Here is a 23268-nt window from a genome sequence, read left to right on the forward strand (position 1 = left end):
GTATTGTTTATTTCCTGTTGTTCCTCGCCTCAATCCATGGGGAGCAGCAGGTAAGAAATAAATGTTACTGTTGTTGTTGACCAAATAACATCACTGGGATGTAGTAATGACTAAGACCTACCATAATCTAGATCCAACTCCTTGTTCTTGGTGCAAGAGTTTAGACAATGGCCATGGACATGTTGTATAAAAAATGAATACAGGACACTGTAATTAATACAACTTTTATTTTAAAAAATGGATTGATCTTTGATACGGGCAAAATATATCAGGAAAAAATCCTTTCACAAGGATAACAAGATCAGTTATGCAAAAATAAATCCACCCTCAACTCAAATGAAAAGCTTGTGCCCCAGATCTTGATGAGGACAGAACCAATAAAAGACACCAAAGGCCAAAAGAGATAATGAGAATTTTTATCTCAAGTGCTAAAATAAAGCAATGGTTTGAGTAATTAACAAATGCCATGAGTTTACTTTGGAAACTTTAAGAGTGCAGAGCTCACTGAAAGAGTCAGATTTGAGTGAGGGGAGCATACTATACACTCACAAAAGGATTTCAAAAACCAAGGTGCTCTCAATGTATCTTGACATTTTGAAGGCGTGAGGAAAGAGCATTTTTCATTTTTCTCAGCACACCACTGCATCTCTAGGTAGAGTTCAGACCTCGAAAGGGCTTCATGAGGTTATATAGAGATGACATTCCATTTCTTTTAAAGATCAAAGTATCCTGCAATGTCAAAAACACTGTGCCTTCTACGGCAACAGATTCTGGGTAAATTCAGCTTTCATGTGCAGGAAGTAGATATCAGGGGGGGAACCTTTAAAAACAATGAAGAAGGGCTTTTCCAGACAATTACATAATATAAATGCAGTTGTTATTGGGAATCCAGAGACTTATAGCATTTCAACATTCAGTCTTCAATATTCTCTTTCTCGAAAAAGTGTGATTTCCATCAATCGGTTGCCAGTGTAGCTGCTGTGTGTGACATCATTGTACCAGATTGTGCCTGTGGTGCTTTTCTAATATCCCCACACCTGTAGCAGATCTACTAAAGATATGTGCTGCAAACCTTGGAGAACAGATAGCACTGGGCTATATGGACAAATAGTCTGAATTGGTACCAGGTAGCTATTATATTATTTATAGATAATAAATGCTGACTGTACTGGCAGATGATTCTTGCTTCAGTAATTGTAGTAGGATGACATTGTCTACCAAACATGAGGGCACTAGGCTACTTTAAGGAGTGCAGGGCACAATTCTGCCCTCAGCACCTATCATCTTTCAGGCAACTGCATCACTCTACCTAATGGTACAGCTGGCACTGATCTTAACACAAAATGTGGTGAATATGAAGGCTATTTTCCATCCCTTCTGTATCACCATTCTGTTATTCTCTATCATTTTGTCCTTTGTGAAGCATACAATTCATTCAGGGCATTGTGTTCATTCCTCTTTTATTTCCACATATATTCCCATCTTAATTACTTCAACTGAGCAAAGTGACTGCAGCCTGTTGAACTGTTGCATCATATTGCTAGATTATGCCAGCACTGGATAAAGGCTAATAATTTTTGTGTGAAAAAACAAAACCCACTATTTTATTATATTTATATGCAGAAAAGGCCTCAAGAGGCTGACCAAACAGCAATGTTCTTGTTGTATTTGTTTACCTTATCCAAAAGGATATGATGGAGCTGCTTTACTATGGGACAGAAAATAGTGCTAAAATTTCACATGCATTCTGCAAATATTGACTGGGATTTATATACACACAAAAATTATTGAACCAGGTAACATTGCTGAAACGTTTCAATAGCTCCTTATTTATATCACCCAGTTACAAGTACTGTATATTTCAGTATCTTGCACACACTGAGAATGACATCTGTTGGTGATTACTGCAAACTAAAGATTTCATAGATATTAGGAATCCATGGTCTTTCCTTCTGTTTCTTGATTTTCCATTGTGGTGACACCAGAAGAAGAAGCTTCTCCGCCTTCAGCTCCTTCACCTAAAGAGATATGTATAAGAGAAATAACATATTAGATTCACATTTAGTAATTTAGTCAAAACATTCTGAGCATTTGGAGATTAGATGAAGGGGATGCTGAATTTTGTGCTGTTGTGTTAATATGGGACTACACTGAGTTCAGAGAGTTGCTGAGGTTGTATAATAACCTCTGATTGAGGTTGTATATTGATTTCACTGTGGAGAAAAAATCCTTATGAATTAACACACACATGTCCAGGGTCCAATAGTGTGGTTCTATTGACAGAATGGCTTTGGGTGGAGGGCAATCTCTTTTTCTTACAGTTTCCTGTGCATCCTCAAAACATGCTAGAGAGGGCTGGGAACCACTTTTGAGCAGGTTTTGGAGCAGAGAAAAGGGCTAATAATGGAGGAAAATCCCATCATGCTAGCCTAGCAGATAGCTTCCAGAGGATGTTAAATTTGGCTCCATGTATAGATTATATAATGCATGAAAAGTAGTGTATTATTTCTTTTCTTTTTTTCTTTTACTGTTCCTGACTGGTAATTGTTAATACTCTCTTTTATGCCACAGAGTTGTAATACTCATTAGGACATTATCTATTCATATTTATTACTGTTATGTTTTCAAGTTGATTCTACTTATGATGACCCAACCATAGGTTTTTCTCGGCAAGATTTATTCTAATATGGTTTGCTATTGCCTCCCTCTGAGGCCAAGAGAGTCTGATTTGCTCAAGGTTACCCAATGGGTTTTCCTGGCTGAACAAAGTTTTGAATCCTGCTCTCCCAGAATTCTAGTCCAACACTCAAAGCACTAAACCACACTGGCCCTCACTTATCTATATGCCATTTATAAAAGAGCATTAGCCAAGGCTGCCAGAGGGTAAAATGATTAGCTGTCAAGAAAGATAACTTTTGTTTCTCATTAATGTGGAGGCATTACCTTCTGACATGGAGAGCTCAGCTAATTTGTGTGGCAAGTCTGAGGTTCCAGCCCCAGCAGAAGAACCCAGAATGTCTGGCAAGGCGTTTCGGCGGCCTGCCCGCCCCGAGGCTGCAAAATCTGTGACCACAGGCTCCACATCAGTCATCTCTGGCTTCTTTCTTCATAGCAAGATCTACAGGGAAGAAATAGACACAGGATGTAAAGAGGATCCTCCATCTGGTATCAGAACATGAAGCAATCTTCTTATTTAACAGGAGATGGCTATTTGTCTTTTGAAAACCAAAATGTCAGCTGGCTGAAGAGAGCACTGACCCAGTTGGTCCTGCTTAAATGTCAGAAGTTTCAATACACTAATGCTGAAATTTCATTCCAACACCCCATTTCCATTTTTCCCCACCTTCACTTTTTGTTTAGATGTCAACAACCAATGCAGACCAAGCATAACAGCAGATTTCCAGTAACTATGAATAGGACAAAGAGAAGCACTCATATACACTTCCTGGCAATCTACACTGTTCCTCTCTGTGTATTCTTTGAGTAATTTTACCAGTCAATAGGAAGATCACTGACAATCCTACTCTATTGTCCTGTGTCAGAGGAACATTTTCATGCACTGTTTTAGGCACAAAGAAAAACCTCACCACAATTTGAAAGAGCTGCAGAAAGAAAGCTTTGTTTCAAATGTATGTCATGGAGATAAAGCTACAGCTAGCTGGAAGCAGTCAACATCAGAAAACAGGTACAATAGGTTGTTATATGAATAAGGGATTGAGAAATGGTGACACACCCCATGGAACACTTTTTAAAATATTTAAAATAAAGCCACATGTTTTCTCTATAAACTAGGAAACATTTTTTTCTAAGTGAGAAAGAAATACAGCGTTGTTATCAATTAACTATAAAATGAAATCTCCAATAACTTCTCAAGTCTGACCTTTTGCTGTTACGCTGTTGGAAATGTAACATTTCCAGAAATGTTGAAGTCTTAGGGAAAAGATGGGCATTTTTCTCAGGGTTTATCGTGCGGTACTGAAAACTTGGGGAAAAGAGAAATATATGCTTAGTTTGTTATCAAATCTAAACTTGTTTTGCTGTTTTAACAACATTAAACATGTTTATGTAAATATAACTCCTAGTTCAAACCAGGTTAGACCCACTGAATCAATTATTGAATGGTAAATCAATGGTATCACCCCTCCCAAAAGAAGTGTTCCTGTTCAAATCTCCTGACTATCACTCTCTCCAAATAAAGAACCCATGCCCCGCTGCTCCAACTGACACTTCTACCTGGTGCTCTACTTTCTGTGACTAATTATCATGTTCATTCCCATTGATTTTTTTTTTAAGAAAATGCCTCCTAGAGTTTTATATTTTAAATACTCCACACTGAAGAAATAAAGCAGTTTGACACTACTTTAGCCACCATAGTTCCAGCCTGTGGAATTCTGGGATTTGTAGTTTGGTAGGTATTCAGCCTGGTCTGTCAGATGGCTCTGTTACCTCACCGAATTACAAATCTCAGAATTCTTTGGGTGGAGTAGAGTCATAGCAGGTAAAATGGTGTCAAACTGCTTTATTTCTGCAGTGTAACTACATCCCTTGTTTCATATCCACAAGTCTGCAGATACAGTACTTCCTTCTGATCCCATTTTGAAAGATCTTAGAAATTTATTTGTTAAAAGTGATTTTTTCTCATTACTCACTGTAGCATTTCGCAAGTACTTTGTTTTCACAACTCATTGCATTTTTTGAAAAGTAACTCCTGTTATTGCCTGCTTTAAAATTGGTTAGTTTTTAAAAATCCATTTATGGGTTGATAGGAGAAAACCTGAAAAAGCCCACTCAAAATGCTTTTTAGGACCCACTTTAAAAAGAAATTAAAAACATTTTTTTTTTATTTTTATAAAAAAATAACTTGAAAAAAATGACTAGGAACTGTTACTAGATACTAGTACAGTTATACCACAGTTAACATAAAGAGATGTGTTTCTGAACATTTCCTTATTAGAAAATTTGGTACCAAAGGCAATAATAATAATAATAATATGAATCTGTTATTATAATTTTCTTTGGGTTTTCCAGGCTATGTGGCCATGATCTGGAATAATCTATTCCCTGATGTTTTGCCTGCATCTGTGTCTGGCATCTTCAGAGGGTGGTGGCATGGAAGTGTGTGGGGTATATATACTTGTGCAACCCTTGGTTGGGAGGAAGTGATTTACATGTTAATCTGTGGATTGGTCTGTGGTTGAATGGCAAGGCCACAGGGTGGGAGGATGTGTGTTCATTTAATTAGTAATCCCTTGCTGGTGTTCATTTGCATGTACTGAGTCTTAATTTTGGTGTTCTTCAGGACTTGTACACAAACTTTGTTTATTCTCAGTGTTTCTTATTTCTTGGGTTTATGGATCTCAATGGCCTCCCTGTGCATTCTGACCTGGTTGTTGCTGCCATGGTCCAGAATTTCAGTGTTTTCAAATAGCATTCTAAGCCCACATACTTTCATGCCACCACCCTCTGACAATGCTAGCCACAGATGCAGGAGAAATGTCAGGAATAAATTCTTCCAGAATGTGGCAACATAGCCCGGAAAAAACACAGAAAACTATGGATGTCAACCATGAAAGCCTTCGACTTCACATATTGATATTTTATTTTTGTATACCATCTACTTTTCTTATGATTTCCATTTGGAAGCCAAGCTTATAAATCTATTAATTATTAGCACATAGGAAATGGATGGCAAGGAGGGTTATCTTATCTCCCCTATTCCTTCTGTTTTGCTGTGCACACATGCTGAAGTAAGGGACTCTATGGATATCTGCTGTTTACTTTTTGTATGAAGGCACACTCAGCTGCACAGTAGGATCCCCTAGGGCAGAATCCCACTCTTTCCAAGTGTGCAAAGAGATCTTGTAGCACCTTTGAGACTAAAAGAAAGAAGTTGGTAGCATGAGCTTTCTTGATCCTAATTTCCCCTGATGAAAGTCTACTTTATTTAGAAATAAATTTAATGGATTGGTTGCTATGTGACTCCTCCATTCAAGGAGTGAAGTAGTTTCTGTTAAATTCTTACTATTTTTATATAGGTCTTCTGCATGAAATCCCACACCATTTCCCAGGATATTCCAACCGTTGGGAATGGATTTTCATGGTTTATGAAAAAGTAGTAAGTTACCCACCTCTCTCATGCCTCCTTTTGAGCTAATTAAATCCCTAACTTTCAAAGGAGATGCTGACACTGCTTGCAGGGACTCCAAGTCTGCCTAACCTTTTTGAGTAATATAAGGTGAACCTATCATAGGGTTTTCTGGGGCTGAGACTTGCCCAAGGTCCATGGCCATGTGTTTCATAACCATGGGTTGCCATTGCCATGTAGGTATTTGAACCCTGATCTCCAGAATCATAGTCCAATGCTCAAACCACAATACCACATTGGCTCATAATATTGAATCTTACTTAGACAACAGTTGTATAGAGACACTGATAGTGACAGACAGATCCTTAAAAATAGCTTTAGCATGAAAGTGGAGATGTTGGACTAGAAAGAAAGGGAGCCCTGTATTCAGTTTCCTCATTTCCCAGCAGGTAACTGAATCAGTAGGAATTGACCACAGCAACCTAATACAACAAGTATTCATCATTCAGGACACAGCTCGAAAAAGTTACTTTTTGTGGACTTCAACTCCATGAATATCTCAGCTGCTTTTGACCCTGCAGCCTATTTCCAGCAAAGATGTAGATCATGGTGACTGCAGATTTTAATCATTTCAGTCAATCACTTTGTTAAAAGCAAAACTGAAGACTAAATTGACAAAATGTTTGGGAAATATCAACAGTCCTATAGAATAGTTGTGGTTTGAGAGCTGACGACAAATCAAGTAAGTCCAAAGTAAAGATAGAACTGGGAAGCACTTCATTGCTATTCCATGCACTCAGGATTCCCGTGGGAGAAAGGAAGTGAGTCTGTAAACAGGATCAGGAAATAGCATGATGCTATTTGGGTCTTTCTTCACTATAAAGTTGTCAACATTTGTTAGCTCCAGAGCTTGGAGAAAGTAATTTTTTACTGTAACTTTTGGAATTTCTACATCAGTAGAGGAACCATGCTTCCTAAGGAATTCTGGGAGTTGTGGTTTTAAAAAAGTTACTTTCCTGAGCTCAAATCACTTGATGTATTTTTCTGTCTTAACTCTATCATTTGGGATGTGGTCATATTCTGTTTGGATGTGAGAGAGTAATTCTTGTTTCATTTTTCTTAAGTTGTTTTTTAACTGGTTCAGACATCTTGTATCATGTTGACTGCTTTTTTGAGATTATTTTAGTATCACACATTTTGTATCACGTTGACTGCTTTTTTGAGAGATTATTTGGTGAACATTGTGTTAGACACACCTACATAGTTTTAAAGACTATGTTGAGCCACAGATTTATCTTCAAAATCGTATGTCACATTACCAATATGAGTAAGTGCTTTGTAAGCCTTTGGTACACACCAAAGTGAGAAAAACCTTTTAAAATGAATTATTTTCTCCTCCAGTTTGTTAGATGTAAAAATACAAGCCCAGGAATTAACTACCAGATGTAAAATTTCTTAATCTTTCCAGTTACTAAAATGCCCCTCTTTTGCCCTGTATCAAGTCCTGAATAAGTCTGAAAAAAAATTTTTTTTAAAGAAACGCCAATGCTCTTTCATTTGTATGAAATGAAAAGAATGCTTGCATCACAGTGTAAGCTTTCAAGTGACTTTTGTCCGAAAAGCATGCCAGAAACATCTGGCTGAAAACCATGGCTCTTACTACAACTGATGTTAATGGTTGTTACAAGAGCAGTTAATAATAGATAAACATTATAAAGTTTAATATAAATCCAGGTCATCCTTTCATGTTGACCCAGCTGTGGCTCAAATTCTTTGGCCAAACTGTGACAGGAAAGGAAATGGGATTGCTTATTTATTTGATTGGTTTTTTGTTTTTTGTTTTTGAGTAAGAAAAAGAGAATGGGGAGGGAAGGAGAGAGAGTGAATTTCAGATTCTCTCTGTGATTTCCCTTTAGTATCAGTTTAGACAAAACATGAGCACTAAGTAGAGTTCATTTTAAGCATATAAGGAATGAAAGAAAAGGTTCTTTCAGGCAAGGTTTTTATTATGCAATTCTCTCCCCTTTTGACAGAAATTATAGGGAGTCCAAACAATGACTGTTTATTGATCCTAACTCATGGTGACCCTGTGCACGAGATATCTCCCAAACCCCCTGTCCTCCACTGCTCTGCTCAGGTCCTATAAATTCATATCCATGACCTCCCTAATAAAGTCTATACATCTAACATGCAGTCTTCTTCTCTTTCTACTTCCTTTCTCCTTTCTTAGTATTATTGTCTTTTCAAAGGGGTCCAATGACTTATGCTTCCTCATGTTGTGTCCAAAGTGCGACAACCTCAGTTTGATCAACTTGGCTTCCAGAGAGGTTACAGGATTGATCTGTTCTAGGACCCATTTGTTTGTCTTTTGGGCCATCCATGGTGTCCTTAATGTTCTTCTCCAGCACCACATTTCAAATGAGTTGATTTTCTTTCTGTCCACTTTCCATACATGGTGATGGAGAATAAAATGGATTGGATAATTCAAAATTTAATGCTTCATTATATATCTTTATGCTTTAGGATCTTGTCTAGTTCTGTCACAGGTGCCCTTCCCATTCCTAGTCTTCCGATTTCTTGACTGCAGTCTCCTTTCTGATCAATGTTTGATCCAAAGTACAGAACTCTGTCACTGTTTAAATCTCCTAATTGTTTAGTTGAATTAAGTCCTCTGTGGTCATTATTTTTGTTTTATGTTCATCATTAAACCTGTATTTGCACTTTTTTCTTTGACATTCCTTAATAAATCTTTCAAGTCCGTGATTTTTTCCTGCTAGTAGTATGGTGTCATCTGAATAATTTAGGGACTATACAGATGGTGAAAATAATCCAGGATGAATCCAGGTTGAATTTCCATTGTTCACATGCATCCCAAATGCACCTGTTCACTTTTTTGAGTGGGAGGGGCTGCCCAAAAACCCACTTAACCTGGGATAACCAGTACTGGGTATTTTTCCGAGTTTTTAAAAAAGCTTTGCCTCATAAGCAGTGTGAATAACCAATGCGAATAGACCTGGGATTAAACTCTGCATGCCCTGCATCTTTCCCCTCTGGTGGGGGAAGAAAAGAACTCTCCCTCTCCTGTTTCCATTCCCCCCATCTCTTGGCAGCCAGTGGCGCCAAGAAGTGGGAGATGGTTGCTGCCACTCCTGCCTCAAAATGCCCAGCAGAGAACATCTCAGGGGTCACCGGTACCCTTGTGTCGAAAGCACAGGGATATCAAGCACATGTGAGCAACAGAACATGAAGAGATGCACAGTCATAGAATCATAGAGTTAGAAGAGACTGCACGGGCCATCCAGTCCACCCCCCTGCCATGCAGGAAATCCAAATCAAAGAATCCCCGACAGATGGCCATCCAGCCTCTGCTTAAAGACCTCCAAGGAAGGAGACTCCACTACACTCCGAGGGAGTTTGTTCCACTGTTGAACAGCCCTTACTGTCAGGAAGTTTTTCCTAATGTTGAGGTGGAATCTCTTTTCAGTGATGTGGTTCCAATAAAAAAGTAGTGTAAACCATGAACCTGGAATATGTGAAGGAGATGATTTGCACTGTTGTGCTAAAAAGAAAGATGTTTGAATGAACCCTTAAATTGTTGATTTTCTTTCCTCCTATTTTTTACTCCTTCTTCTGAGGTCTAAACCTGCTCTTTGTATAATATTTTCTGCATATAAGTTGAACAGATAGAATGCCACCTTGCCTGACCTCTTTGCCAATTGGGAACCATTCTGTTTCTCCATGTTCTGTTCTAACATGGAGTAGAACAGCTTCTTGTCTTAAGTACAGATTTTTCATTAGGAATCTCAGATGTAGTGGCACTCCCATGTCCTTAAGAGCCATCCATAGTTTTTCGTGATCTATGCAGTCAAATGCTTTGCTATAGTATTTTTCCCACCACTTATTCCAACTTCTTCCTTACCACAGAAAATTTGTTTTTTTAGGACAGAATATCAACAGTGTTCTTTGACCAAAAAGCACTAGGAATCAATATACAGAATGGAGAATTTACTTTTTTGGATCAGACTCCCAGCTTGCATGTCCATGTTGGCTGGATGATTCTCGGAGCTGGTTCAAAAGTTACTTTTCCAAGCTGTAAAGCCTGCACTTGGAAACATCTAGAGCCTTTTAGCATTCATTATTAGGGACAACTCAGGATTTAAAAATTGTTAGCAGTGGATGGGAGTAAATAGCTCTCCAATGAAGATGTTGCTGTTAGTGTGCCATCCCTCCACCTCCATTATGATGATATTTGATATAGATTTTCACACACACACACACCCTTGCATCATACTGCTCTCTCTGTGTAAGGCTGTTGAGGAGAGATTGATACAAATCCATATTAATAGTTCACCAGGAAATTAAACAGTTCCTTCGGAAATGTCACCCACAATGTGATTGCTTCCTCTCTATGCAGGATGGTGAAGCGAAAAGCATCACTACTTGCTGTTTTTAGATTGTTTTGGTCACTTCTGAAATATTCCCTCTAGATTTTAAAGATGACACAAACTTCCTTACTCCTCATATGGAAGTCAGTGTTTACATAGAACAAAGGATGGATTTAGGCAACAAGACTTCAGATTTCATTGGAAAAGAGGGCATAATCAATAACATAATTTAAAGGCTCATTTTTGATATTGCCAAAACAGTAATATATTTTAGAACATACATTACAGAACAAATGCTATAGCATACGACTCTAAAGTAATCAGCCAAGCCAGCCGCACCTTGAAGTAAACTGAGGCAACTTCAAACAAATATTGGAAACAGAATGATGCAAAATTGTTTTGCAACAGCTCAGATTCCCCCAGGTATGACAGTGAATGGGCACTAATGAAGGAAGATTCCACTATCATTCTAATTGACTTATGTGTGCAGAACAGAGAAGGGTACCATATTATTCTTTCCTTCAAGCAACACATTATCTCGGGATGGACTCTGGTAATTGCCATAAATCAAATAGTTACTACACTCTACTTTTTTTCCTCTTAAGCAATGGCCTTTGATAAAAAATACACACCTGGTACAAATAGATTAATTTGCCAAAATAAGTCTTCCATACCCCATTCTAGCAACCTCCAGAGGTTTTGAACTACAACTACCATCTTCCACAAACAACATGGCCATTTATAGGTCATGAGAGCTGTAGTCCAGCACATTCTGAGCATGCAGATGGGGAAGGTTACACTAAGTAGCATCCATTACATCTTGGACAAAGGATCACCAAAAGATGGGGATGGCAGCTACCTGGCTGTTGCAATGTTTGAGAATATTATTTCTTGGGTAAGGTTTGGTCCAGGCTGAGGATTTGCTGCCATGGAGCCATTACATATATTATGGGCCAACAAAAATCACTTAACTGTTGCATGATCTAGATAGGGTTTCTGCATGGGTTACAAATAAATATTTCATCCAAATTAGGTATTAAACCTAAATCAGCCCCAAGTGGTAAATCAATGTCTCCTCTCTCTTCATTCTTGTCATAACTTGCAGGCTTAGAGCAGAAAATGATAAAAACAGTATTATTATTATTATTATTATTATTATTATTATTATTATTATGCATCTCTTAGATTTTCTCCAGCCAGTAAACCCACTCTGGGTTCTAGTCTAAACTTTAAAGCAGCTATCCAACATGCCTGAACTGATCAGAGCACCCCAGATTAGCACCCTTAAAGGTCATACTAAAACACAGAGCACATTCACTTCCCCACTGACATGGAAGCATCAAGTTACCACTGCCACTACCATACTATGAGTATATAGTCCAAAAAAAGTAACTTTCCCAAAACTCTGGTTCAGAGAGCATAAGTGAACAGGCAGTGATAACATGGGGATGCAGCAGTGGAGCTGGGAAGTTTTGGTATAATTAGATTAAGATGTAAAATTTGTTTTTGTGTGTGTGGTGTGTCAGTGTTTAATTGTCTTATTGGATAATGCTGATGTTCTGTTTTGTATAAATGTCAGATTTGTTTATGATGTGTATTACATTTCTTCTATTATAATGAACAGTGTTGAAAAAGAATAAAGGTTATCCTATCCTGGAGGTATAGTTAGGCCTATAAAAGAAAGAACAAACTCCTTTCTGGATAGGAAAAATACCAATACATTTTACCTTTCAAATGCCATACATCTATTGGCTCATCATTTCTTATTAATGCACTTTGACTCATACCTACTTCTCAACAATTCAACCGATGTATCAACATAGGCTCAGCACCACTTCTTTTGTACTTCTCTTTCAAGCCCTGAGGTACAGCATTCAACTGATCTCTGCTATAGTTGCTTTATAGGGCTCTTCTCAGGTCAAACTGAAAAGGTTGCCCTTTAAAGTTTTTGTTGTTGTTGTTGTTGCATTGCCACTGTGATTCTTGTTTGGTTTGTGCAAAATATTTATTCTGAAATTATCTGTACTATTTGACCTGTCCATTTGAAATGCTTTTAACATTTTTTTAAAAAGTCTGTAAAAGCAAAATAACAGTAAATCAAGCTGTATTTTTAATCAGCACCTTTATTCAAATGTATAAATGGGTGGTAATTTGGGAAATGAAAATGATTGGAGTAATCTTAGGAAGATGAGCTTGTGTGTTTCAATATTGCAATTGATTCATTATTTAGCTTTGCTGGTACAGGACTCTTTGGTGATTTTTTTAAAAAATCAACTACTATTCAGGTTTTTGGAGGGAAATTTTCACCCATTTTCTGGAGGGTTGCTAGTGAGTGATGCTAAACAGGGAGCTCTTAATCTTATTCCTAGATGAGCATATCTCTCTCAAGCACACTTGGCTGCATAATACGTTAGATATCCAGGTGAATAAACTGATTTTAAGTGCACACATAAAGATAAAGCTTATTAAAAGGCCTTATAAATGGGTTTGTTTTCTTCCACACACTTATAATTTATATTGCCTAAAGAATCTCACAAATCCACAAGATAGTTGAGAGTTTGTACTTGACAGAGGCAAGAAAAGAGGCAAAATACAACATGCACATATCTACCTGCCCTTCAGTTTTGGAGTCAGCTGTGTCATAATTTTAAACGCATGTGAAGTCTAAGGCTTTCATGGTGGCATCCATAGGTTTTGTGGGTTTTTTTCAGGCTATGTGGTCATGTTCTAGAAGAGTTTATTCCTGGTGTTTCGCCAGGAACGTTTTAAACCCATGTATTCAGAAGTCAGTAGTAAAAGGACTTATTCCTTTTACAAGCATGAAGCACAGGGCTGCAGCTAAGGATCAGTTCACAGAAATATGTAGTATTTTATTTCCCTTATCTCTCCAACACACACACATGTCCTTTGTTATACAGTGCAGCAGAGAGAATTTTAGTATCATTAAACTCCTTTTAACTGAGGAAACTACAGTCATTTCTGTGATTAGTATGAGTTGGAAGAAAGCAGGTTACCATTGCGGAAATAGGACATGGATGCCTTTTTGCAAAGGACTGGAGTGCAATCCTATTCATGCTATGTACAGACTGATATAAAATTCTCAGACTGAAGTGAGGATATTTGATGCCTTTCTGGAAACCTCTGCTCCAGAGGGCTTCCCAACATTGGATACCATACTCCGTATCCACAGATTCTTTATCCATGGAAGCAAGCATCCACAGATTGAAAATATTCCAAAAACTATAATTCCAAAAAGCAAAGCTTGATTTTGCCATGTTACGTAAGGGACACCATGTTACTATGCCATTGCATTTAATGGACTTGAGTATCTGTGGATTACCAGTTTCAAAACTGAGTTGAAGACTATATTGTTCAGAGAAGCGTTCCCAGGCATTGTGTAATTGTTTATCCGATCAGATTTGATATTTGATGTTTTTTAATTTGTTGCCTGCTTATTTTTATCTTATTCTAGTTTGTATTACTATATATTGTTTTATATGCATTTTGTAGAATGTACACCATTGGCAGTTTCATTTTTATTGATTTTATTGTTTATATGTACAGTGCTGTGTAAATCTACAGTGCTATATAATTAAATAATAATAATCATCATCATCATCATCATCATCCATGGGGGTTCCTGGAATCAAACCCAAGCAGATACTAAAAGGATGAACTCCTACTGAACACCATGAAACTAATGTCTGAAAGATATGCACAGGATTTCCCTGTAGGTAACACTAAGGTTTTTCAATATGAACTTAGGCCTAAGTATGTGTTTATGTGAAGAAAAGATTGATTTTAGGTGTGAAAAGTCTGGAAAACTCACTAGCATTTACATTACCAAATTATGAAGACATAACACTGGTTGTGGCAACCTATCCAATAATAATAATCATCATCATCATCATCATCATCATCATCATCATCATCATCATCCATGAGCTACACATTGAGATACATTGTATCAATTTCTGTTCAGTATTTTATTCAGCAACTCTGAAAGATCTTACAAAAATGCATTTACACTTTTAAAAAAGTATTCTATAGTTTTTTCTGAATTTTCTTTTTTTAAAAAAAAAAATATATGTCAGGGATGCTTAGCAGATACAACCTTAGTTTTTATGCATTATTCTATTAAGATACTTTCATCTTCATTTCCATAACGCTGTCCTATTTATCAACAGAAAACAAAAACAGCCCTATCTCATACTAGGGTGACAGAATTTATGATTTGAAATAATGCAACTTTTATTCATAATCAGTTAATTCTTTACTGCACTTAGCCATAGGCTGGCAAAGGACCTAACCATCCCAAGATATAGTTGTGTGTGTATATGCGTTTATTTGCAGGTCTAGCAGTGAGATGCTGGATGATGGGGAGGGAGCCAAGAAATACAGAAATAATTGGAGAGAAAGGGTTGCAACTTTATTACACATAGCTGGAATAAGTGTCATGGCATAACACACATATTTAGGTATCAGATAACCTGTCACCTGACATACCACATCATCCATTTAGACTATAACTGGCGGTGGGGCTGCTGTGGCAATACAGCTGAGGATTCTACTTGGGTGCACCACCTCTGTGTGGCTTTCTTGCCACCTGGTCTCTGAGCTGGGCCTGATCCTGGTTGCTTGCACCTCCAAGATCCCTTACGGGGAAACCCAAATGGGAAAATCCAATGGTTGAATTTTCCCTCTCTGACTAGATCATGGCCATGTTGACAAGCTGGAGGAGGAGTGACCAAAATGGTGAAGGGTCTGGAAACCATGCCTCATGAAGAGTGACTTAGGAAGCTGAGTAATGTTTAGCCCGGAGAAGAGATGATAGCTTTGTTTAAGTATTTGAAAGGGTGTCATATGGAGGATGGATCAAGTTTGTTTTCTGCTGCTCCAGAGAATAGGACCCAGAACAATGCAAGCTGCAGGAAAAGACATTCCATCTAAACATTAGGTGGAACGTCTTGCCAGGAGGAGCTGTTTGACAGTGGAACACATTCCCTTGGAGTGTGGTGGAGTCTCCTTCTTTGGAGGTCTTTAAATTGAGGCTAGATGGCCATCTGTCAGTGATGCTTTGATTCTGTGTTCTTCCATGGCAGGAGGTTGGACTGGAATGCCCTTGTGGTCATTTCCAACTCTATGATTCTATGTCACACCTGCAGTTTGTGACAAAATTAAAGAAGCTTACAATTATAGTAAATGAATTGCATGCTCTGAACTCAACAAAAGAGGTTGGGAAGTTGGGAAGTCTGCTCAAGTCAGAGGAGCCTTTGCGGTAATATTTATATCTCCCTCTGTCAGACCAGACTGAACCCTCCATTTGGCACACTGCCTTCTCCAGCCAGCCATTGTAAAGCCACTGCAGAGCAATATGAAAGAAAACCGTGGCACATTTGGACAACTCTGGCCTGTTTACCTCTATAAGTTGAATACTGTTGGTGCAAAGTTTGTGTAAAACACTAACATTTAGCTGGGTGATAGGATGGATTGAAAGGGGACAGTCAGTCTTGTTCGTTCTCTCATATTGAGGTAATGCAACATAATATGTGCTTTAAAATACAGCTTTTATTCAGATTAAGTTCATTCTTTACTGCAGCTGTCCAGCACCTTGATAGGGATGCTTTAGCTATGTATTCCTGATTGCCAGGGGACTGGACTGGCTGGCCTCTGGGTCCCTTCTAATCATATGATTTGATTTTTTTTCATACTCCCCCCTATCCATCAAACCCCAAATTTGCACCCCAATGTTTGTGCTTACACAGCTTCACGCTTTTGCTATTTGGGTTTTCCCTGTTTTCAACTAGTGACACCACTGTACAACAAGAAAATGAATAATTCCAGTACACATGAAACTGTTTCAAGTTGTCTGAAATAGTTTTAAATTTTTTATATTGTTTTGCTAGTACGCTGCCCTAAGATCTCAAAATAGAGGATAGACGAGAGTAAATATGAAAGTGCTTCAAGGTATCTGTAATAGTTTTAAATTGTTTATATTGTTTTGATAGTATGCTGCCCTGAGATTGCACAATAAAGAATAGAATAGAGACATCTTAAGAAATAAGAAATAAATAACAGCATTGCAGAGTTTCAAAGATACTGGCATTCAGTTCTGGAAAAGATCTTCAAACCCCCCTTTCTCATTTATTGGAATTAAGAGCAAAAATAAATTTTACAGCCACATTTAACATAAAAAAGGTCCACTATTCTGTGCTGTTCAGTGTGTGCGCGTGTGCGGTACCAGCGGGAAAATTTAGATATTCAGTCCCATAATTAAGATTCCTTGAAATTTGCTCAATAACAGGCATCCCATTAAAAGGGACCTTCGGGAAAGTACCACTTCCACACGCTGCAAGCAACCTGTTTATTTAATCCTCTCCAGCCTTCTCTTTCCCAGCATTTTTGTATCTTTCTGTAAGAACTATTAAGCATTCTTTTCTTCTCCTGACCAAGCAGGTTAGACTGGGCAAACATACTAATTTCTCTGTTTGTACCCCAAGCAAATCTCAGCCTCTCTATTGTATCTTCTTTTGAAAGTCAAAACTCATATTTACTTCACCAGGTGCTTGCAGAGTCAGTTATTAACATACAGTTGGCATGTGATTTTAGACTCAATTATTTCAATTATATCTTTCTTCTCTTCCTGTCATTAAATATAATTCACTTCGCCATTTTGACAATTAGCTCTCTTCTCAGATTGTAATTATGTTTTTTCCCTTGCCTCCAACAAAATTTATAGTGCTACCTTCCACCTCTTTTCATTCTCATCCTTTCTTTCATCCTTAGGTCTCCTTCAGACCCATTACCTTGCATTTTCAATGAACTGCACTGTTGCTATACACATATTGGCCTTACATTACTTTCAAATGCACTTGTCACTGTTGTTCATCCCCCCCCCCCACATAACTTCATTTGCCAGAATGCAGATAAGAGCATTCTTAATTAACATGTCTGTTTGCTAGCCTATTTATATCTTCCTCTCCATAAAGTGCCTGCATACAGCTTACCAATAAAATGGTATCATCTTTTACACAGGCATACAGCTTGGTAATAAAATGGTATCATCTTTTATGCAGCCTATTTAAACATCAAGCCTAGAACCTATGGAACAAGCTGTCTTGGCTTGGGGCCGGATGAACAGGCTGCTTCTCAGGAGTTGACTCTTGAAAAGATAGTGAATAAAAAAAGAAGTGACATTGACACCTAGACTCTTTGGCAATTAGCATCTCTGGGGATATTAAAAATCCATCTTCCACCAGGTTTTAAAATTTATTATGGTTCAGGTCCTGGTTATCCGAAAAGCTGTATTCTTCCATAAGCTCATGTTTTTTAAATATTTTTAGGAAACCCTTCTTTCTGTCTCATCACAATTATAAGTACATCTGGTAAGAACATGAGAGAAGATGTTCTCCATGGGTGCTTGTGACCTCTGCAACTCCCTTCCTTGAGAGTTTAGATTTGCACCCTCCCTGCTATCCTTTTTATAGGTAGCTGAAGACCTTTGTGTTTGGACAGGCCTTTGATACTTCTGGTGTGATGGCATCATGGTTGGCACCTAAGTATGGAGCTCTATGCATAGCAAGTTGCCAGAGGAGGGAAAAACTGGGTTTTTAGTAATCTAACCTGGACAAAACACCTCTTGGGAAAGAGGAGACTGGCAGGAGCTCATCAGGAGTCCATTTCCCGTTGCTCCCTTGACTTGGAAGGGTACAGATCTGGAGAATCAATAAGGAAGATTGAGGGGACTGAAGAGCAGCCAAACCCTCCTCATAAGTCACCTGCAGAGCATGACACTAGTGACACCTGCACCTTTTTTAAAAATAAGCTATGAGATAAGCAACAGTTTTGGAATATAAAACCTTGAGGTTGCAGACCTTTTTTTAAGTTTCAAACTTCTAAAGAGAGAGACAACAACAAAAAACCTGAAAGAGTTAGATGAATTTAAGATACAGACAGGAGGAGAAGTGAAAAGGTGATAGACGGAGAAAGCTAGATGGAGCTGAATTTTAAAGATCTCATTAAATTTGAACAAATTTATGGAATTTAATGAATGTATTGATCTAATGGACTATTTAAATTATAAACTGGTTTCTTGTTAAACCAATCATGACAATGGGGAACAGCTCAAAGCTCGTGCAGCATAGATCCAGAGGACAAACTAAACTGAAATATTAACTTTGCTGGCAGGAAAGAGATCAGTGTGCGGTGAAGAATACTTGATGATTTCTTTTTAATGCTTTTAACTACTTTTAATTCTATTGGTAGTTTAATTATATTTTTATTTTTTTATGGTCAAAATTGTTTTTAGCTCTATCCTTTTATCTTTTGGAAGTTGCATTCCAGACTTGGAAATAAATGAATGGATAAAACAAACAAACATTCTGTGTGACAGGTTGCCTTCCAGAACTGGGCGTGGTTCCAGGTGTCCCTAAGTTTTCTTTCAGTGCCAAACTGCTATAGCATAAGCTGTATTGGTGGTAAATGATGCATCAGATAATACACAGAAGAGAAGCATGCCCGCCCTTTCATTGATGGGGCCCAGTATTCCCCCACAGTCAGTGATAGAACAAATTCTACCCAGACTATCCCCAGTTGGCAATCAAGAGTCCCCATTGCTGGCTACATGGGAATTCTTAGGTTGGGATGCATTCCTCCCAGGCTGAGGCTAATGGAATATGGACTCCCATATGGTAAACTGGCTAAGACTGTCCAGTGTTATAATGGATGCAGTGTGCCAGGAGGCCATTGCCTTTGCTGATTGAGTGGAGTTTGTGAATATATCTTAATTCAGCTGTTTCTCTTTTCAATCTTCCTTTGTAGTATTTTGTTGTTGATGTTCAAGGATGGCTATCCTGAGGTCAGAGATGGAACGTTTTTGAATTCTACTCCCATGAAGTAGGTCAGGTTAAAAGAGAGTGATGTTTAAAATGACCAGTTAGTTTTGTGGCTCAGTGGGGAGTTCAACATAAATCTCTCAAGCCCCAGCCCAACAGTTTAGCTAAGGGCCCGAACAGACAGGACGAAATAAAGCTGCTTCGGGTCACTTTGGAGGTATGCTGTTTAAATGATGCATGCGTCGTAAGAGACTGGAAGCCATGCCAAAGCCATTCTCCAGTCCTAAGGACTGTGGCTGTTGCTTCTGGCCTCTTAAGATGTGTGTGTCATTTAAACAGCATACCTCCAAAGTGACCCAAAGCAGCTTTATTTTGGCCTGTCTCTCTGGGCCCTAATCCACCACTCCAAGATCTTACATAGCACCTCTTTCTTCCATTATTGTACATAATTTAAAAACAAAAACTAGAGTCCATATCAAGCATAATGTCTCAATTCTAATGCTATCCAAAGACTTTGCAGATATATTACTGTGGTCTGTAAAATATATCTGGTTATATAATCTGCACATAATTAACAGGATATGAAAGTACAGTAACTTGAGTCAGGGCAAACAAGTAATGTGGGGACTTAAAAGCAATTCTTTCTCCCTAATAAGAAGGCAAACACATGTAATCTAAGTACTGGGCAATACTCTGTTAATATCACCTTCTCTGCTGGTTTAGTAATCTTGGTTCAGAAGGGTCAGTTTGCAGGTTGTCTAGCTGCCCAAGAGGAGCTGACCCCAGATATAGATATAAGAAGGATGTGATACATTCGTATCTGTATGTGTCCCACTGTCTGTCTGTTATTTGTTTATTACCTCTCAGCTGACCAGGGATCCTGAGGTAATGCACAACAGAAACAAACAGTTAAAACATTGTTTTTAAAAGATTTAAATGATTAAAAAAAATCCAAAACACTGACAGATAAAACAGTCTCAAAAGCTACTGTGAGGCTTTTCAAGAGCAGAGGTGGATTGCAGTATTTTTCCCCATGCCTTAAAAATAAAACTTCTTATGCTTATTGTTTCTTTTATTATTTTAAGCAACCTTTCAAACATTTATTTCTTTTCACCTCTATAGAGCTAAAGTAAAATTTTCTCACTAGTTTTCTCACTAATTTTTCTCACAATTATTTTCAGTTTGCAGAATGCAAACTGTAAATCCTTGCATTTGTCCAATGTTGGTATAGCTTCCATGGATTCAACCATCCACAGCTTAAAAATATCCCCTTCCCCCAAAAAAAAGTCCCTCAAAGGGAAACTTGATTTTGTCATGTTACATGAGGGGCACCAATTTACTATGCCACTGTATATAATGAACACCCACAGATTTTGGTATCCACAGGGGGTCCTTGAAACAAGCCCTAGCAGATACAAAAGGCCCACTGTAATCTCTCGGGTGACTGCTCTTTGGCTTCCTCTCTTCCTTGATATTGAACTGCATCGGTACACATCAGCCAATAGCTGTATGTGCATAAGTGATGGCACCAGAATTGCACAGCACTTGAATATTTAAGTTGTTGCTTTCTTCACCTACTCACTTTATGACCTTTTACACCTTTTCTGTCAGGTCCACAGGGCTGCAAATTAATTTCTCATATTACTCATGGGCAGGTCTGCTGAGATGGGTAGTTTTCACAGTACTACACTGCATCACATTGCATTTTATTAAATAAAAGCAGGAAGGAGAAGTGAGGAGAGTGTTCTGTATAATCAGTAAATCCTTCTGTAATCCAACACTTCTGCTTTGATATACGAACTGGATATGTGCAATGTGCATTTTGAAGGACATCTGTTGAGATTATTAAGTTAAACAAAGACCTGAAATCCCCCACATAATTTCTTCAGAATACTTCACCTTAAAAATAGCCACCAAAATATGTGTTTACATGCGCCTTCAAGTCACCTGTTGAATTATGGTGACCCTAAGGATTTCATAGGGTTTTCCTAGGCAAGGGATCATCAGACATGGTTTTCCTAGTTCCTTCCTCTGAAATATAGCCTACTGCACCTGGTATTCCTTGGTGGTCTTCCCTCCAAGTATAGCCATATTGAACCTGCTTAGTTCCCAAGATCAGACAAGATCTGGTGCCTTTAGGGTATTTAGGCTCTACAAAACTATTATTTTAGCTTTGTAGGAGATACTTGTTAAGGGTAGATTGGTAGCAGTGATTTGCCGGCTTACCTATGGCATAAAAATCACTGCCAAGCAACTAGTCTAGGAAGTTTCTGCAAACCCACACAATCAGACAACTGCCGAAGTTAAATGGACCCCAGGGGTGTTCTAGTCCCTCCCAATATAAGAATAAAACTGAGTTCATGCTTAATAATACTTTGTGATCAATTTGTGGACTATTTGTTGGGCTTATGCCGTATACTATTGAATAACACATGAAGAAAGTACAGAGATCATGAGTTACCATTTTTGGCATTACAGTCCCTCGATATTGTAAGCTTTGACACTTGCAGTTTTGATTATTCATGAAGTCAAGCCCACCGCGCATGCAGCCCTCCTTCTTATCCCTCCCAGGCTTTTTCCTGGGTGGGAAAAAGCCCAGGAGGGAGAAGCCAGGAAGGGTGAGTGCGCCAATCCCATCCCTTTCCAGGATGGAGAGCTGCCTCTTTCCCCTAGCAGCTCTTTAAAAATAATAATAATAATAATAATAATAATAATAATTATTATTTATATCCTGCCCCTCTACAAGGTGCAATCAGGACAGCTTATAAAAATTAAAAAACATATATTCCAAAACCCTCAATCCCCCCTCTTAAAATACAATTAAACAATGTAAGAATTAAAACATACATAAAAATAAAATAAAATGACTAAAGTGCGGTCAGAGTTCTTAGAGTTCTTCTGATGGCCAGAGAAACTATTCGGGAAAGGCTTGCCGGAAGAGATCCATCTTTGTAGCTTTTTTAAAGCTGTTTAGAATGGTAATATGACAGATCTCATTCAGCAGGCCATTCCACAATCTGGGCGCGACAGCTGAGAAAGTCCTTTGGGAGGGTGTGGACAGCCTTGTTTTATAAGGCTGTAGCAAATTCCTCCCTGAGGATCTAAGTGTGCAGGGAGGATTATATGGAAGGAGACAGTCCCGAAGACAGGCTGGACCCAAGCCATTTAGTGATAACCAACACCTTGTACGGGGCCCGGAAACTAATGGGCAGCCAGTAAAGTGATCTTAAGATCGGTGTTATATGGTCTCTTCTGGATGTATCAGAGACCAATCTGGCTGCCATGTTTTGAACTAATTGAAGTTTCTGGATCAAGCACGAGGGTAGCCCCATGTAGACTGCATTACAGAAAGCAAGGCGTGAGGTTACCAATGCATGTACTACGGTCTCAAGGTCCCTGACTTCCAGGAAAAGCCGCAGGTGGCATATCAGCTGAAGCTGATAACAGGCACTCCTGACCATCACATTCACCTGACTTGTCATGTGAAGCGACGGATCTAGGAGCACCCCCAGATGGTGAACACAGTCCTTTGAGGAGTGTGTGACCCCTTCCAGGACTGGAGGTTGTATCCCAATACCTGGGTTCGGAGCCGATACCGTAAGTACCTACATTTTGTCTGGATTCAGCTTCAATTTGTTTTCCCTCATCCAATCCATTACTGCCTTGGGAAGGGGTTTGGGGAAAATAATCCCCCACCCTTTTCCAGGACAGGGAGCTGCCAGTGGAAAGACAGCTCTCTTGCCTTGGGAAGGGGTTTGGGGAAAGTGAACAAATCCTCCTTCTGCCATTCCAAGGCTTCAGAGACCTCTCTGAAGGCTTGGAAGGGAAGGAGAGAGCCATGAATGTGCACTCCCCTGCCCTTCCAGCACCTCAGACAGCTTGCTAGAGCGGTTTAAGACTTTGGAAGGGAGATGGAGGTGTGCATGCCCCCCCTTTATTTGCGAATTTTGACTTTCGCAGGGGG

General features: G+C 38.7%; 1 protein-coding gene across 5 annotated transcripts in view; it reads right to left on the minus strand.

Moving 5' to 3' along the window:
• Positions 1 to 229: 229 nt before the first annotated feature.
• Positions 230 to 23268, minus strand: part of PKIB (cAMP-dependent protein kinase inhibitor beta) — a 68559-nt gene continuing 45520 nt past the window's right edge. For 2 of the 5 annotated variants that reach the window (XM_089530475.1, XM_089530476.1), the window contains exons 2-4: positions 3881 to 3982; positions 2944 to 3118; positions 230 to 2018 (exon numbers count right to left, since the gene is read on the minus strand). In XM_089530475.1, the coding sequence (XP_089386601.1) occupies positions 1930 to 2018; positions 2944 to 3091 (237 nt within the window). In that variant the 5' untranslated portion in view covers positions 3092 to 3118; positions 3881 to 3982 and the 3' untranslated portion in view covers positions 230 to 1929. Of the gene's footprint in view, positions 2019 to 2943; positions 3119 to 3258; positions 3283 to 3880; positions 3983 to 6022; positions 6040 to 23268 lie in introns of those variants that run through there. The other 3 variants (XM_089530477.1, XM_089530478.1, XM_089530474.1) reach the window with 3 other exon arrangements.

This window comes from Sceloporus occidentalis, unplaced genomic scaffold, assembly GCF_023333645.1.
Source record: "Sceloporus occidentalis isolate IW3139 unplaced genomic scaffold, rSceOcc1.0.p SCAF_6, whole genome shotgun sequence".
Taxonomy (NCBI): Eukaryota; Metazoa; Chordata; class Lepidosauria; order Squamata; family Phrynosomatidae; genus Sceloporus; species Sceloporus occidentalis.